Here is a 19,068-nt window from a genome sequence, read left to right on the forward strand (position 1 = left end):
AAGGGATAAAAATATTGCTTCTTCATGATAAATGCTCCTGAAAGAAAGCCAGTTGTTTATGAAATAAAAAGAAGGTCAATCCAGGAAAAAAAAAAACAAAAACAAAAACCATGATTCTGAATAAATCAAAGATTAGAACATCAAATCTGGCAAATGACTAGGAGCTGCTACATAAATGAGAGATGAAATCATTTGGGATAATGCTCTAGCCAGAATTTAATTGCTTTCATTTTATAGTTATAGAATAATTATGGGTCATAAGAAGTTACTTAAACTGTATTGTATTTTACCCATTTTAAGGAGAAAATAATATGCTCTGATAGTATTTATAGATGTGGGAGTTCAAAATTTCTCTAAACTCATCCCTTGCAAACCTCAGGGGTATATATAATAGTACTGAAGTGCTATTACTGCTTTCTGAAATGCCATGTGCCCACATGAGCGGCTCCTGAGAGCCTAGTCCATTATCTTCATTTCTTCAATTTGCTTTGCACAAATCATATTCAGTAACTTTGTGTGTGTGTTTAGATATCTTGTATTTTTCTTTCTTTTTTTTGTATTTTTCTTCATTCAATTAATTTCACAAATATTTATTGAGCACCTACTGTGTGCCACTCACCGTGCTAGCACCTGTGTGTATGTATGTGCATGGACATACTTATGGTTCCCCAACAGCTAAGTAAGAAAGATCCCACTGCATTTGTTTCTCACACATACCACAAAGTTGAGGCTGGGAATTGGAGTCCTGTTCCTTCCAATATATCCTGTAATGGAGGAGGCAGCCCATTTGTTCTTGGGCTGGAATTTCGTTCCATGAAATTAACACGCTCCCCTTTTCCTCTGAGATGGCATTAATGTAGGGGCCCCTCCGTGGTGCTGCAAAGTAGAACACAGGAGGCTTTTGTCATCCTCCAAATCCAAACTGTTGAACTAAAGCAAAATTTGACAAAAGGTCCCAAGACTCACCTTTGTGCTTAGAATTACCCCAGGTGGAGCTACATCCTCTCTGGTCCCCTGACAGTGCATACACATTGATTTCATAACAACTGTAGGGTTTTATGTTCTCTGCAAGGAAAAGGGAGTTCTTATAACAGGTTTGGCATCACATGTGAGTCACTAAAGGGAGACATTTAAATGTCTGATATGGATGCATTCAAGGCATTTCTTTGCTCTCCTTAGTTTGAAGACAGCTCAAGTACAGTCTGGAATGAGGGTGAAGGAATGACCTAAGTCACAAGATCTCAGCATCCTGTTTGCCACGTTGGGCTTCTAGAAGCCACTGTTCCCACCTCCCAAGTTTGCCTCATGGTGAACAGACAGGCAAATCTGAAGTTTCTTTCCAGGGTCATCATGATTAAGGAGACAAAGCTGTTCCATTTCCAACAAAGATTTAAATATAACCATAGAGACTGCTTTTGAAACACAACTCACTTTCAAGAAAAAAACCACTGACTTCTACAAACAAATCATTTGCTCTTTACAGAGAAGTATGGCTGGTGTTTTGCAGGCATAGAACCTGGACAGATCTTCTAACTCTAATTGGTGCTTATCTGGATCTGACATGGCAGCAGGGTGATACATTCAGGTGTGACTTAACCAGGGCACGTTCAGCTCAGTGCAATCCAACCTCTCTTTCTGCCCCTCCTTCCTCATGTTCCCCTCCATGCTCCAGTCAGATTTCACTTGCTTCACAGCGTGGAGATGAGGAGAATACCTGGGAATGGTAATGCGACTCCCTAGCTTTTAAAATGCCACATTTCGCTATCTTTTGTCAGTCATGAAGTTTTTTGGTAATTGGCTCTTTCCTATCAAAACTCCTTATTTGCATGAATTTCAGATTCTACTTCCTGTAAAGAAAAGGGCCTTCTCATAGATACTGTGACATGTCTTTAAATTCCCAAGGAAATTTAAAGGGAAAAGAGAAAGAATCCCTATGAGGCAACTATAGGATCACATGGTCAGAGTAAGGACTCCCTCCCATAGTGTTTAACACCCAGCCACAGGCAGATCTGGTCCCCTCCACTGACAATTGATTAGGGTATAACATTTTATTTTTGAGGGAGAGGAATTTTATATCACAGAATAATTTACTAAATAATGTGTATTTTCTATGAAAATCCATTGTCTCTTAAATATTCCAGTAAATGGCATAGGAAAAGAATGTTAGAGTTCAAAGCCAATAGCCAAGGAAGAATTCTTGAAATGCCTTTGGTGCAAAAAAGTGATTTTATTAAAGCACGGGGACAGGACCCATGGGCAGAAAGAGCTGTGCCAGGGTCATGAGGAGTGGCCCATTATATGCTTTCAAGTTGGGAGGGAGTTAGGGAGAGCGTAAGGCTCTGAGGAATTTTAGAAGCAAGGTTTCCAGGACTATGAGGGGGTACCTATTGTTAGGAAAAGGTCATTTATTATTGTCTAATAAAACCTGATGTATATCGGTGGGTCACATGCTTGGGGGATGATTGCCAACACGTATCTTCAAGTTCAAAGATAAAGGAAATTTCTAAAGGAATTTTTATATGTTAAAGTAGATTTACAGGATCCTTGGGGTTGGGCTAAGATTGACTTTAGCCCTTGACAAAGAAAGTGTTAACATCAAGGCAGTTGAGTCCCTAGAGGAATGTCACTCTGTCTGTTTCAAGGACTTGTCAGTGGGCTGTAGGCAGTGAGGAAATTTAATAACTTTACTTCTGCCTTTGTTTCCCACATCAGCAAGTACCCTACATAAAGCTCAGCTGTGCAACCAGTACTGTCAGAAGAGACCATGAGGAGATCCAAACTCACACTGTGGTGAGTTCCTATTTGTATTCATGAACCAAGTGATATGGACAAAAGGACACAGTCAGTTTAGTCCAGTCATCCAAAGATTCTTTGTAGTGGCATGCAGACCTAGAAGCCAAAAGGGCAACACGGAATATGGAATCATATTTCATTTGGGAGAGAGTAGGGTCTGGCTGCTACCTCTAGTCCTAGAAGCAGCTGACCAACTACCATGCTGTGTATAGGTGTGGGAATTCCAGATAAGCTCATTAGGCAAATGCTATCATTGCATTTTGCCATGCAAAATATGAGTTCAGGGTGGAGGCCTTGGGACTGCTATATCAGAAGCTGTGGAATTCTTCTTGTGAACAGCCTACCCTTAGTGGAGGAGGGAAGAAAGTGTGGCATCGTAACCTAGCTGACACTTCCCTTTGCAAGAAGGGAGAGACCTAACAAACTTGTTCCCTGGTTCTGACCATAAGGACTCCTGTTTTATTGGCTAATTCTTACACAAACACACCCTAATCATATCTAATTCCTCACCTCAAAAATTCCTTAGCTTTGTTGTCCACTGCACAACATCCACATTCCTAAGATTTTCATTTCTTTCTACAGTCTGGCCCCAACTGGCTCATTTCCCACTACTTTTGTGCATATACATATATCTGGCACCCTTGGGCAAAGGCTCTGACCTTACATTTATAAACCAACCCTTTGGTGGATTTTCTGCAGAAAGCTGTTTTCATCTATTAGGTATGGGAGAAGACAAACAATAAATGATCAATAATGAGGAGAGATCCTAGAGGAAGTACAGTGAGAGAATGCAGAAGAGGGACCCAAAGAACCAAGGCATTGGGGAAGGCATTTCTAGACACCTACAGATTTCTACATACTAAAAGGAGTGGCTCTAAATGGTCAGAATCATTTTTACCTAATAAGACAGTACTGATGGTCTTTAGCCTAGACCCACCAAACTATAAGCAGGAGTTGAATTATATTCTGGCCTCCTGAATATACTCCAAAACACCCAACTCTGCCCCAGCCAGGTTCTGGGAAATGACTTAAAAAGATCTGATAGCAATGAGTTACCTCACTTACTGGAGAGCACCATATTGAATTTGTAAGTATAGATTACCTAATTTTTTAAGTGTTTTTTTGTCCCCCCAGAGTATAACATCAACACTAATAGCTAACCAAGTGTCTTCAAGCAGGGGAACAGCTTTAGTAGTTATTTTACCCCAGTATTATACTGATTTCATTCAAATGAGTATTTCTAAAGTACTTAAAAATATTTTAGTTCCCTAAATATGCAAAACATTCTCTCTCGTCATCTCTTTTATGGTATTTGGATAGTGTTATAGAATTTCTAAAAGGAGGAAAGTATAGGGATCACTGGGTCCAAACTATCCCAGAGAGGTAAATCCTAGTGTAGTTTATAAGTGTTACAATTTTGTAGCAGTTTAGAGTTCAGTAAATGCCTTTTCCACCCACTGTTTCATTTGATTTGATGGGCATAACAGCCCTAAAGGGAAATTGGTTCTACTGCAACAATTCTAGGGACAGGGAATGCACTACCTTGAGGACCAATCAATTGTCCTATTGCAGACTATCACATGTAAGGAAAATTGAGCTGAATCTGCCTTGTAATTTCCATGTAGAGGACTTAGTTTTGTTCCCCACAGTAACAAAGGACACATACTCTTTCTCACATATGCATCAAAGCCAGCAACAGCCATTAAACTGCCCACCCACATCTAGAATTCTCTTCTACAGGCTAAATGGTTCCCACATTATTATGGAGCCCAGCATGGAGCCCAGTGTAGAGCTTGAACTCAACGACCCTGAGATTAAGACCTGAGATGAGATCAAGAGTCAGATGCTTAACAATCTGAGCCATCCAGCAACCCTAAATGGTTTCAATTCCAATTAAAAGTTCCAGACCCCAAATGACTTGTTCATCTTTTCTGATGTTCACTGGGTTATCTAGACGACATTATCTTTAAGCGTAGTGATTACAACTGAATGCAATCCACTAGAAGTTTGAGCAGCTAAACTATAAGAGACCCACAGTTTAGGACTAGATCTCATATTGCCATGTAGTATGTATGCTTATTTAATTTATCTTGTCTCCATCCTCTTGGACAGGTGTAATGATTGCCATGGTGTAATAAAAATATAGAATTTAGAGTCTGAAATCCTGTGAGAAGCTTAGCCATGTCACATATAATAACAGTGACAGCTAAATTATCAAGTACTTATACTGTGTTTTCTCTACATTAATTCAGTTAGTCCTCACAATAACCCAATGAGGTAGGTATTATTTCCCCCCTTTTACAGATAAGGAAACTGAGGCAGTAAGAAGTTAAATAATTTGCCTGAGGTTACACAACCTAGTAAGTGGCAGAGCCAGGACTTAAACCCAGATAGTCTGGCTGCAGAACCTGCGCTTTCTACTATGCATCACTATCATCAACTTATTCTAAAAGTGACATTGACTAAGTTCTGTCCAATCATTTTAATATCTTTTCAGATGCTATCACTTGATAGAAAACTCTGACAGATTTAGATTTGAGGCCTGAGATGCCAATTATTCTATAGATAATTCTGGATTTATTATCACACAAACAATATGCAGCAGAACTAGGAATGAAAGATCTCCTGGTCTTCTCATCTGTATAATGGGTATAATCAAACACTCGCTACACATGATTGTTCTGAGAATGACCTACACTCCCAAGTGAAAGGTGCCCATCACACTGACTGGTTACTACTTAGCTTTTAGCCATGCTTTTTGGATTTAATGATGCATTTGTCTTATATGGCTCTGTGCCAGGCACTTGACTTTTCTAGAGTTTTTAGTCAATCAGTTGGTCTTCTATGGCTGCAGTGGTGTATTCTGAGGATCTGTCCTGAAGAACACTACGTCATCACTGTCCCTCTTACGCAGTTTCCTATAATTGAAGAAGGTTCTGGGTTCCCACCTGTGACTTCTTAAAAAAATAAAAGTGAACTTAGTAACTCCCCAAAACGAAGGTGAACAATTAAATACCTGAAATCAGAGCAGACACGTTGTAGGGGGTACTCCGCAGCCAGTTTAGAGGGGGCGTGTCACCCCTGGGATGGAGCTCCCTCCATTCCACCACATACTCCTGGACAGCAGGAGCAGCTTTCCCGGGATGCTCCCACGTCACCATAATGTCGTCCACACCCTTCGAGTTTGCAGAGACCTGGCGAGGAGCCAGCAACCCTTTTTGAAGAAAAAGGGGGAAGCACAAAAACAAAATCACAGGTGGAAAAGATGTAAAAAACAATTCATCCCAGCAAAGTTTTAGGAAGAACCAATTTCCTGTTAAGAATTTCAGATTTGTTCTTAATTAGTGTAAGGACTCGTGTAAGGTTAGTTGTAGAGTTATTTTCCCCTGCACCTTCCACTTCTGTGTCCCCAAAGGTACCTGCTTTATGGATACATGCATCCTTCTAATCCACCTCCCACATGTTTATTTAGGTATTTGTGTATCCTTGAAAGTTAATGTTGCTTTGTGCTTGTGTTTTGTATTTTCATGAAATGTGCTGGGAGTAAATTTAATGCTTTTTCTTACTTTTTCCTTCCTACTCAATATTATATTTCTGGAATATGTCCATCCTGCTATATGTAAATCCAGCTTGTTCCCTCCAACTGCTACCTCAAACATTTTCTGTCCAGTCCCAACTGATGATCAGGAGGTTCTTTCCAACTTTTTGCTAACATAAACAAAGATGCAATGAACATTCTCTTGCATGTCCTCAACTGTGCTTGTGCAAGAGTGTTTCTGAATATATCTGTACAGAGCTGCTCAATTATAGAATCAGTCCACATATTATTTCATTAAACACAGCTGCTCAATTATAGAATCAGTCCACATATTATTTCATTAAACACAAACACAGATCTCTAAAGTGGCCAATCAGTTGATACTCCAACAAGAAAAGCATGAGGATTCTTATTTCCCCATCAGCACTTGGTATCCTCTTTCAAATTTTGGCCAACCTGCTACCTGCAAAGTGGCATTTAACTGTGGTTTTATTTTTATTGTCTGATATATTTTTTTATTTTTAAAGATTTTATTTATTTATTTATTCATGAGAGACACACAGAGAGAGGCAGAGACATAGACAGAGGGAGAAGCAGGCTCCCTGCAAGGAGCCGGATGCAGGACTCAATCCCCGATCCTGGGATCACACCCTGAGCTGAAGGCAGATGCTGAGCCACCCAGGCGTCTCTGATTTATTTATTTTTAATAAATTGCTTTTAAATTTCTTATGAAGCTGAGCTTTTCTTTATGTATTATTAGCTATCTGACTTCCCCCTCTGTAAAATCCCTGCTGACATTCTTAACTCATTTTTTGTCTTTCTCTGATCTACAAAAATAGGTTTTATACTCTAGATATCATTTGTAGTTTTCAACACTAGAAATATTATACTCCAGTCTTTCAACGTTCTGATAACTTCATGATGTGTTTGCTGCACATAATTATTCACTTTGACATATGTAAACTTATTTATCTGTGGCTTGTGTATTTTGAGTCTTGTTTTTTAAATTCTTCCATCCTGGGATCACAAAGATACTCAATTACATGTTCTCCTATTGGCTTTTGGTTTTACCTTCCCCAGTTAAAGTTTTTTTTAAAGATTTTATTTATTTATTCATGAAAGACACACACACACACAGAGGCCGAGACACAGGGAGAGGGAGAAGCAGGCTCCATGCAGAGAGCCTGACGTGGAACTCAATCCCGGGTCTCCCGGATCATGCCCTGGGCCAAAAGCAGGTGCTAAAACACCGAGCCACCCAGGAATCCCCTTAATTTTTTAAAAAGATTTTATTTATTTATTCATGAGAGAGACAGAAGCAGAGACACAGGCAGAAGGGAAGCAGGCTACCTGAAAGGAGCCTGAAGTGGGACTCGATCCCAGACCCCGGGATCACGCCCTGAGCCAAAGGCAGATGCTCAACTGCTGAGCCACCCAGACATCCCCCTAGTTAAGTTTTTAATCCAAATCTAGCTAAAAGGCTTTTTAAAAGGTAATAAATTTTATTCTTTTTTCCATATTGTGAGTCAATTTTTCCAAATGTGATACTATCCCTACCATATACCATATACCATATACCAAGTTCCACTTATTCATGGGTTTGTGTCTTTGCCAGAACACACTGCTCTCATTAGGCCTTGTGATGTCTAATTATGTGGTTAGTAAATCCCCTCCTCATTCTGTCCTTCATTTTTCAAAGTGGTCCTGGATATTCATGACACGTTTTTATTCCATATAGCTTTTAGAAATCAGTTTATCAGAATCTTTGCTCTCAGCCCCCCTCCACAGTTAGGTGTTGGGGCTTCTTTGAAGTTACTGTGTTCTGCTCTCTGGATTTCCCTGCTCCATTGTAGAAATGTCCAAGCAATGTTTATATCAGGGCAACAAGAGCAAGGAGGACGACTAAAACCAGAAAGTGCTACCTCAGTGCTCCCCCTTATCACTATTCACCACTGCACTCAGCCATCTATCCTGTCCCTCCTGTGGCATCCTCAGAACTGTGCTTGGTTGGTGGTGAGAACCTATAACCTGTGTACTGTCTATTTTGCCAGGGAATGGAATTCCCTAGTAGAGGTTCCCTTACATTCATTTGTCTTGGAATTGTATGTCCTGGCTATGCCATAAGATTTTTTTTTTTTTGAGAATGAAATGCATTCATTAAGTAAATATTTATTGAGCACCTATAGGTTCCAGTACACTTTGCCAGGTGATGGACTAAAATAGCCAAAGAACCCTTCTGACCACTGCTTTCTCTGGAAAGAGAAATTAGCCAAGCAAATCAACTTGGCATTGCCCTGCCTGAGTCATCAGTCATCATATTTACCAGGAACCAGCCTGAATTTTCAGGGCACATACTCTCCTTTAGAACTCTGCTGACAACTCACCTTATTTCTATCACCTTTGAAAATTATTTCTTTAGCTCAATCATTCCCATCTCCTTTTTCCCTGAGAGCCTCTGAGCAGAGTTATAAAATTCATAAGGTATTTAGAATAAGTGCCCACCTAAGAGACAGGTGGCTTGGTTTTTCAGTCCAGCTCTGCCACTAATTGGATGTGTGGTCCTATCTAGGTTATTTATTTCACCTCCTGAGGCCTCAGTCTTTGACATCTGTGTGGGTCTCTGTTTATGTTTGTTTTGGCTTCTGACTCTCCGTGTGGTTTCAAGAATTCTTGCACAGGGACTGGTCTGAAATATTAAATATGTTTTTACTTGTTGACCGATGGGTTTAGCACACATTCAATTTTCATTGTAAATCAACAAAATCATTCTTATGCTTCTTTATAGGCAATGCTGTGGCAGGTGCTTTTTACGACAAAGTTGTCCCTACTTCCTCAAAATCAACATAATTCTGCCCCCCCAGGGGTGGAGGGAGGTGCTATTTTTCCTTCCTAAAAGGAAAGCTATATATGTGAGTAGTGTGAACATATACTCAAAGAGACAAAGACAAAATCATGGTATGCTATTCCTACAGATCATTCAGAATATGGGTGAGACAAGAGTACTCAAGGATGGGACTGTGTAATTTGCCAATGTGTCCTCCATGTCACTCTGGGATACAAAGAGTATTGGGTAGTTGTATTGGGTGGTTCAGATGCGGTCTTAGAAGACACAACAGACCCTTGATATTCCAAGATTTCCAGGACCAGGACCCTCTTAGTTACAGCTCAGTTCACGTACTGTCCTATCTTACTTACCTCCTTTGCATGTTCATTCTTATTGAGTCTTATCCTTATGCAACACCTGTCCAATCTGGGAAGAACAGGTTTCCTCTTTCTTTGCCATTGGTTTCCATCATCTTCCCACTCCCCATGGACCTCATTCCATGAGGTCCTCATTCCACTAACTAGCCCTCTGTCCCCTTTATCTCTAAATTCTTCCCTACCCAATTCTTTTCCTCAACTTCCATGCTTGCTCAGATCTCACTTTAAAGCAAACCCTCATGCCCACATATCTCCACTCCCTCACCTGGCTCCCACCAACTTGTCTCTCCATACCCAGTCACATATTGCCTCCCTCCCTGGCATCCTTCAAGCCCATGCTTCATCTTTTGTCTATTCCTAGAATTACCTGGGCATCCCTCTAATCTCACACTTATACTGCACCACAGTTTACTCATTTATGTCTGTCCCTCTCATGTGACTAAATATAACTGGAGGACCTCAACAGTATTTCTAACCTATTGCTGGATGCTAGCTGCCTTATGTAGTATATGCTCAGTAAATAACTGTTGAATGAATAAAGAAGCGGCTAGCTCTAACATAATGAATGTGTCATTTTAAGAAGTTGTTACCAAATCCAAATAAAGCACCTGGAACAGACTCAGAAAATTCATCAAGTTTATAGTTTCAAGACCCATCTGCAGTGACATTTGAAGAAGTAAAGTATTCTGAAATACTACATTTTAACGATAGCAGGATACTAAATAGTGGTAAGAGTTCAATTTCCTCCACAGAATTCACTTTAAAAACTATATATGCAGAACTTAGCCATAGAAGAAAAATTATAAAAATATAAAGCACAAAAGGGAAGGAAAATCACTTGTAATCCCATGATGCAGTCATGGTCTCTATTAACATTTCTATATACATTCTACTAGATTTTTTATCAGGCAAAAAATGGGTACTCATGTAAATACATATTTTAAACAGCATCATCCCATATATACTATTGAAAGCCTATCTTTTCACTTATTATGTACATCACTCCTTGTCAATAAAAGCATAGCTACAACATGGCTTTAATGCTAGTGTGCGGTTAAGGCAGGTGAGAGTCATGATATATTAAACCAGTCTCTCTATTATTTTACATTTAGGTTGTTCATAGTGTTTCACTATTTCAAAAATTTTCCACGATCATCTTTGTGCCTACACTTCTAAGCACTTACCATTTACTGAGGATACATTCATAATGATAAAATTTTTGGTCAAAGATACATTAGTATTTAAAGTTTGTTACATATGGCCAAATCGTCTCCAGAAAGTTATACCAATTTACATACCCACCAGCAGGGTACATACAGCATATCTTTTCCCTATACACCCACACGGGTTATACTAATTCTACTTACTCTTTCTCAGTCTGATTTGGTTTCTCATGTTTTCTCAAGATTTGCATCTGACTGATTGCTAGTTAGACTATGCATATATTCATATCTTTATTGCTACTCTTCTATTTAGTTTTTGAGTTGCCTGTTCATGGCTCCAATCTCTTATTTATTTGAAAAAGTAGATAGATAATCCATCTCCTTTGGTCAAAAAATGTGACATATACTTTTCTTAAATTGCTATTTACACTTCTAAAGCTTTGTTTATGGTGTTTTAAAAATTTTTATTTAACTATGCATAGAGTTTGAGCTTTCTCCACCCCCCCCCCAACTAATTCATCTTTTCACGTTTCTGCCCTACATACCTACCAACAATAGGCAGAAATTACCAGTTGCCTACCAAACATTTTGTCCTTTTTTAGCAAGGGAACATTGCTGCCTGAAATATATTTCTAAGCCTCCTTTGCAGCTAGGTGTGACCAGATGACCAGTTAGAGACAATGACCATAAATGTGTTGTGTGACCTGGAGCAGAGCTCCTCAAGGGTGAGGGGTGGGCCCTTCTCTCCTCTTTTTCCTAGAAGGAAGTAGATAGAGCTCTGGCAGCCATCTTAGACCATTTCCATCTTGAGGATAGAGGCCAAAAATTTGAAAAAATTTGGCAGAGGAAACAGAAAGAAGGAGTTTGGAATCCTAATGATGTCACCAAGCTGTCACACCAGCCCTGAACTGTATACCTCTGGACTTCTTTTATGTGAAAGAATTAATAAGCCACTGTAGTCAGGTCTCTAGTAAGAGCAACCCTTACTCCTAAGAGCAATTCCTAATTCATATACCAATTAGAAGTTACATTAATATTTACTTGTACTTTCTTTTAGTTATTTTTTATCTACTCTATCATCTCTATGTTTATGGAATATATGACTGAAAAGATATATAACTAGAATTTAACAGTGTATATAAAATAATCATATTTGGGTAGAAGCTTCTTTCAAATGATGATTGCTAGGCTCATATGTAGATAAAATGTTCCACTGAATTTTTAAAAAGGATTTAATTATAGTTTTATTAGATATTTTTGGAAAAGTTAGGCCAATGATCTGACATTGAGAAACAGCATTTATATCCATTTTATTGACTAATCATAGGCTTTTATCTTGAAAAATGAGTTTTCTAAGCATGCAGCTTAAAATGTGTATCACTAGCTGGGAGATTTCAATGTAGATAATTTGATAAATGTCTACATTTGTGTAATAAAGTGCTGTAGTATAGAAAATTTTTACTGCAGTTTCATTACAGCCAGAATTTCATTTTAGTATTATTGGTTTTAAAATATGTTTTGCTGTGGAAGGAGCCTCAGTGTCCATCGAAAGATGAATGGATAAAGAAGATGTGGTCTATGTATACAATGGAATATTACTCAGCCATTAGAAATGACAAATACCCACCATTTGCTTCGACATGGATGGAACTGGAGGGTATTATTCTGAGTGAAATAAGTCAATCAGAGAAGGACAAATATCTTATGGTCTCATTCATTTGGGGGAATATAAAAAATAGTGAAAGAGAATAAAGGGGAAAGGAGAGAAAATGAGTGGGAAATATCAGAAAGGGAGACAGAACACGAGCGACTCCTAACTCTGGGAAACAAACAAGGAAGGGGTGGTAGAAAGGGAGGTGGGCAGAGGGTGGGGGTGACTGGGTGATGAGCACTGAGCGGGGCACTTGATGGGGTGAGCACTGGGTGTGATTCTATATGTTGGCAAATTAGACACCAATAAAAAATAAATTAAAAAAATAAAATAAAATATGTTTTGACTATAAGTGCAGAATGTTTCCTAGATCTTGACATCACATAGTAGTCTTACACCTAGAAAAATTAGCTAGACATTAGTGTTCAATTTAATGTAACTAACATTTTCTTAATAACATTTTTAAGCACCTGCTATGTTTGTCTCTGTATTTAATCTCACAATGACCTGCAAGACAGATAATATAATTCCTACTTTAGAGAGGGAGAAATTGAAGCTCAGAGGTGTTAATTCACTTGTCTAAGGCCACTCATACTCTAAGTGCAAAAGAATTCCTGTAGGCTGTCAGCTCCAAAGTTGAAACTCCTGTGCTATTTATGCCAGGCCCTAAGCTGAGCCTATGGGAGATGAGAGATAAGTAAGAAACAGTTTCCCATAGGTAATATGAAAGGAAAGTTGGTACTTACCTGCCCCACACAGGTCTGTTATGTTAATATAAGTAGGCAGGGTACTGCCTTTTGAGTTAGTTGCAGACACAGTCACAACCCAATTCCCAGTTCTGGGAATGACCCAGGTCCAGAAGGTATGTTCTGTGATGTTCTGTAGTGTGACTTTCACCACTGCCACCTCCTGCAAGGTCACTCGATAGTGGAGGATTTTTCCTCTTGCCTCGGACATACTCATATTCTGCAACAAAACATATCCACTTACTTGTGTACTCCCAGACAAGGTCACTGGATGCTTTGTGGCTGAACGTGATGGCCTCCACAACAGGAGGTTACATATGAGTGACCTTTTTATTTACATCTTATCATCTTCTCCACTGTGTATCTCTACGTCTCCACCCAAACCCACCATTTAGGGGGAAAAGTAAATTTATATTTTTAAAAGCTAATTCTTAAAAACACATTGAGTTTCTTTTCTTGCTTCAAAATGAAATTTCCTAATAGTAGAAAACTCAAATACATCCAATGGAACAAGAGTGGAATCTGAATTCCAATGATCTGGGTTTCAGTTCCATCTATACTAATCATCACTAGCTGTGTGATCCAGAGCAAGGTACTCAGCCCCTCTGAGTCTCCATTTTTAAATCTGTGAAACACACACACACACATACACACACAACTTTTTATATAGAAAGTGTAATGCTGCTCATTAAATCAAAAATGAGATTTTCAAGAGCTAAACTAGTAAAATTCACACTTAGTGAACTGGATTAACCATCTGTGCTAGGAAAGTAAGACACTGTTTATAAATGTGTGGCTAATGAGTTTTGAAATTGCAAAAATTCCAATTGAGATCATTTGGGAGCAATCCCAGAAAATAAGCAGAAAACTAATTATTTGTATTATAACCCTGTTTGGATAAGGACCATGGGAAACAGAAGCAATGAATATGAAGAGCCGCCAAGCGCAGCGCGGGCAGTGCCTATCCATGCTTAGTGCATGGAGAGAGAGGTTGAGTTCACTAGACTTAAGCATGATGGTTTTCTTGGCAAGGCTATTCCTTCTATGGGTTCAGGTGCTATAAGACACATATTAGGACTGGCAAATGCCCCTTTCTCTGGTTCCTCCCCTTAAGCATTCTTTTAATAATTTGGTTTCCTGTGTATTTATCTGTCAGAAGAGGCTGGGGTAACATGAACATCTGGTTCACTTAAAATTAGTATTTTTCACTTTAAGTGAATAAATTGGCCTACTGATGATAATTTGGCTTCTGAAATAATTAGCATGCTGAGAAAGAATGTTCCTATCTGCTGACTCAAGCCTTCTGGGTAGCCCAACAGCTGCATTCCTCATTGTAAATTAATCCATGAACATTTAGCTTTTTATATTTTAGTCTCTGGGAACTTGATTAAAGCAGGTCCTACCCTGGGTGCCCTTCTGGATCCTCAAAGTCTGGGACTGGATCTTAAACCATGGTCAATGCACCGGGTGAATGTCGTGTTGCTGAGAGCTCTTTTGGGTGCACTTTCAGCCTTTCCCTAGAAGACATCTTTGTTTTCTGGCAGGAACCAAGAAAGTTAGCATTTTCATTGTCCATCACAGTCAATCTTGTAGGCCTGTTGTGTGGATTAAAGTAAGTGACTGCTTTTGAAATTGTGATGTTCTGAACTGTTTATTAATAAACAAGTCCTTTGTCACAGGAGAAAAGCAGGATAAATTAAAGCAAAAGCTGGCTGGAGAAGACCATTCCCTCAACTCTCTATCCTTCCCTGTCTCCTCTGCAGGTTCAGAGGTAGGACTATTATTTCACCTCCACATCATGCACCCTTCCCTAAGGCACTCCTCAAGAGTTAACTAAACTCACAAAGTTCCTCAGTCTTGTCAGGAACGCAAGGGGCTTCAGTCTTAATCTGACAACTGAAGACCAGAGCTCTAATTGAAAAATAACACCTTGTAAATCAGCTCTTACTACCTTCCTTTCATTGTCCATCATAGACCTCTCAGCAATCTCATTTAATCCTATGGTAGAGCACTGAAAGAAGAGGGAAATGTCAAATCATCTTACAGGAAAATTCAATGAACTTGCCTCATGCTGCTGTGGAAATCTAACTGAGGTCCATGCACTACACACTACAGTCATCTTGTAAAGAAAGATGTGGATCTGAAAGATGAGTAAAGGTTCCTAGAGGGTAGTGAAGGGCCTGGGCCTAAACCCTTACATCTCCCCTTCCATATCCCATATTTTAGAGTTGAAAATCTCATTGAGAAGGTAATGGTGAGTTAAGGTAGTTAGAGAAATAAATATGGTATCCCATGAATTATGCTTGTATAAAATATCAGGCTCAAGTTTTGGGATAAACATTAGCATCTCTCAGGCAATTGGTCTCTTTCACCAATTTGAAAATGGGCCTCACTTGTCCAACATGGTCCATGGAACAAAAAACCTAATAAGACAATAGGGAAGTAGGTATTTATCCAGCTGGCATGTAGTCTCCTGAAGCAACTGAAAAGTTTAATTTGGTTTTAAAAAAACAGCAATATAAAGTTTGCAAATAATGCATATATCTGGATTATATTTGGCCCTGATGTAATGGAATATCATCACAAAACTACAGAACCAGGAAGGATTAATAATTAATTCAACATTTCATTCTATCAATAGGAAATAAGTCCAGGACATGAAATGACATACTTAAGGCCACTCAAGGAATAGATGGAGGAGCTGAGAGTGGAATCCAGGGCTCCTGACTTTTAGACTAGCAATCTCTCTCCTCTGATGTGCTACTCCTTATGTTGGCAAGCCTGAGACAATGAACTGGTCACCACAGGACACTATGTTTCATGCTGGAATCCCCAGTTACCCTTCTGGCCCAAAGTTGGAAAGCAGCTTGTCTAATTGTGAGGTTGTGGTACATTTTAATGTGGAGCATCAACAGAAGACATCAGGTCAGCAATTTTGGGACGGTGGAGATCCAGAATTCTTTGTTCCCAGAATCAACAGGCCTTGGGTCACTGGCTGTGAACCCAAAACTGTCACCTGAAGAGCCAGCTGGGTCTTTTCAGATGAACTTACTTTTGCTCTAATGTTTACATATTTGAGTGGGAGATAGGGAGAAACTATCATTTATTGGAACATATCATGAGCCAGAAGCTTTACATCTATTGTCGCATTTAGTCCTCATATCTCCTTGACCTTGAGGGAGCTTGGAGAGATTAAGAAACTGACTCAAGTAATCCCCACAGAAAAGTAAGGTGAGATCTTAGTGTGCCCCCTGGTGGGCATGAGAGAGGAAGGCAATGTCCGGGATGTGTGTGGTGTCCTGGTACTTCTTGTACCTTTATGGGCAGTGCTGAAAGGGGTGTCAAGCCAGTGTTCCTGTCATTGTCACCCTCTCCTACTGGTAAGAGTGTGCTAAACAGGAAAAGCTGTCTTATTGCCTCCTTCAGTTTTTTTTTTCCTCTGTGTGTGAGAAATAATCTAAACTTAATAAACTTAGCTTTTCTGACTTAGGTTTATGAGAGAAGCGGGAATGTAGCCTGCTGCCTTATAAAACTATTGTGAGAGTTCTAGTGGCTGAAAAGGCTTTCAGCACCAAAAATTACCTGGTGAATATATCCATGACAGGACAAAAGTCTGGTCCATTTTAGAATGCAAGACCTCTGTGTTTTGTTTTTAAGATTTTATTTTATTTTTTTAGGTAATCTTAGACCCACTTGGGGCTCAGACTCACAAGTCTGAGATCAAGAGTCTCATGCTCCACCAACCAAGTCAGCCTGACACCCCTGTTTTAAGTATATGGGAAGAAGGGTGTTTCTATGAATTGACAAAAATTTCTTCTTAGGACTTAAAGAAAAAGCTACTGTACTTGTCATAAAGTGATCTTTTATTCTGAACTCCCCCTGATGCAAACAAGCAAACACACACCGTTTGTCAGAGCTAAGCCTACATCAAATAAGAGAAGTTATAATCAAGACCTCTTTGAAAGCTGGGGAATTCGAATATGTCACAGACTTTTGGGGGGATGAGGTTAGTTTTTATTATTAGAGCAGATCCTTTGCTTTCCTGCTCCATCACAGAGTAGCTCTGTGACTTTGGGCAAATTATTTTACTTCTCTGAGGCTCAATTTACTTATCTGTAAAATGAGATAATTCTATGTACGGCATAGACTTACAGGAAGATACAATGGGTTGAGGGAGGCAATGGTTTCAACGAGTACTTGGGATATGGTAGATGTCAGACACTTGATGAGTTTCCTGCTCTCTGTTACTCAAATATAAAAATCTTCATAGTTAGCACTTTTCCCATTGTATTCATATGACTCTTCTACCAGTGTATGGAAAGACAGGCCATCTTGACTCGGCTCCCACCATGGGTCTGTATGGAAGTCTCACCAATGCCATACAGTTGATTACAAAGGACATATAATTTGTGAGGTAAGCCTAGGTACCTTGATTTCAGAACTCATGATTGCTTTCAGCAACCCTAGTCCAAAGTGAGGGAGCAACTCAAAAGACAAGCTCATCTGGAAGTTTTAAAAATCGATGTATTGAAATGATCCATCTGTGGATCTGTCCTCCCACTTGTCTATCAGCCCATCTTTGTGTCTCAGCGTCCTGTACAATGTTTGCCTCCTAGTGACTCAGTCAACACTTTTCATGATTCTCTCATTAATCTTTGCAACAACCTCAGGTGGTGTATGCTATTACTATCTGCACTTTATTTGTAAGGAAAGAAGGCACAGAGAGGATAAGCACCTTGCTTAAGAACACACAGCCAGTAAGTGGTGAAGCTGCAACTTGAACCCAAGTAGCACAGCTCTACCTAGAGGATGAACTCTGAATTTCAGCTGTGTTAGTGCTCAGTAGATACCTGCAGATGTTTTGCTACCCTGAACTTATTTAATTGATACTAATACCTCATGTTAGTTATCCTGACATAATGATTTCTACCTTACTTTGCAGCAGAAAAACAGCAAAATAATAGAAAATTTGTTAGAGCAAAACTTGAACCTCCCTTCCATCTGTTTTCTATCTTGTTAATGCTCTGCTACCCACTTTATCTTCATCATTGACCACATTCTGTTACTCAACTGAAATTCCCTACATTACAGTTAGTATAATATGTACGACTAGTAAGCAAGGCAAAACAACCCCGTTCTTTCCAAAAATACCTTCAGAAATGCTGTGCCAGCCTGTTGGGAAAGGGAAGGAGACAGAGCTGAATATTACAACAAAACTATCAAAAGCTTCCCATTTGCTGCTTTTGTATTTAAATATCATTTTTTGAGATTGGATGCTTCCTCTAATCATATAAAGGCCTCAGGCTCCTGATAGCCAATCTTCCCTGTGGATTTATGAAAGATCTTTGTTTTACATCAATATAAATCAGATTACAAATAATACTTTCCCTCGTTTACAGGATTTCTTTCATATGAGAAGCCCAAAGCACACATCCCCTCAGTGCAATGTGATATGGATTGGAATATTCTTCATACAACATAGAGAGATACAGGGAGAAAAAGACAAAGGAAATGTACTAAAGAAGCTTCCTCTGAGGCTCTGCTGTAAACTGGTGTACGGGTCTTGTTACTTTCTCTTTCCTTTAGCCTTCTGTGGTTTGAGGGTAGCTGTTTATCCGAATGAGTTACTTCATTTAGCAAATGATTAAAACCCACCGAATCTTTCCCCCACTTTTTGGAATCAAGTTTGCCTAACACTCTTCCCTACTGCTTGTGAAGACCCTACAGGGGCGCTGTTCATTACAGTAGGGAGCCACCAGCCGCACATAGCCGTGGTGCTCTTGAACTGTGACTAAGATGTATTGCTTTCTGAGGGTGAGCTCTTAGCCAACATACCCACTGGCACTTAGTAGACACATTAGTTTTCAAAGATTTAGTAGGATAAGGAGAATGTAAAATAGCTAATCAATAATTTGTAAATATTGATTACACGTTGAAATGATAACATTCCATACATACTTGGGCTAAATAAAATAT

At 39.3% G+C, this 19,068-nt stretch overlaps 1 protein-coding gene across 10 annotated transcripts in view; it reads right to left on the reverse strand.

Moving 5' to 3' along the window:
• IL12RB2 (interleukin 12 receptor subunit beta 2) overlaps positions 1-19,068 on the reverse strand; it is a 71,715-nt gene that overhangs the window by 15,145 nt on the left and 37,502 nt on the right. For all 10 annotated transcript variants that reach the window (XM_072730588.1, XM_072730582.1, XM_072730591.1 and 7 more), the window contains 4 exons: positions 13,093-13,312; positions 5,810-6,007; positions 967-1,065; positions 718-876 (listed from right to left, as the gene is read on the reverse strand). In XM_072730588.1, the coding sequence (XP_072586689.1) occupies positions 718-876; positions 967-1,065; positions 5,810-6,007; positions 13,093-13,312 (676 nt within the window). The remainder of the gene's footprint in view (positions 1-717; positions 877-966; positions 1,066-5,809; positions 6,008-13,092; positions 13,313-19,068) is intronic.

The sequence above is a fragment of the Vulpes vulpes genome, chromosome 12 (genome assembly GCF_048418805.1).
Source record: "Vulpes vulpes isolate BD-2025 chromosome 12, VulVul3, whole genome shotgun sequence".
Classification (NCBI taxonomy): Eukaryota; Metazoa; Chordata; class Mammalia; order Carnivora; family Canidae; genus Vulpes; species Vulpes vulpes.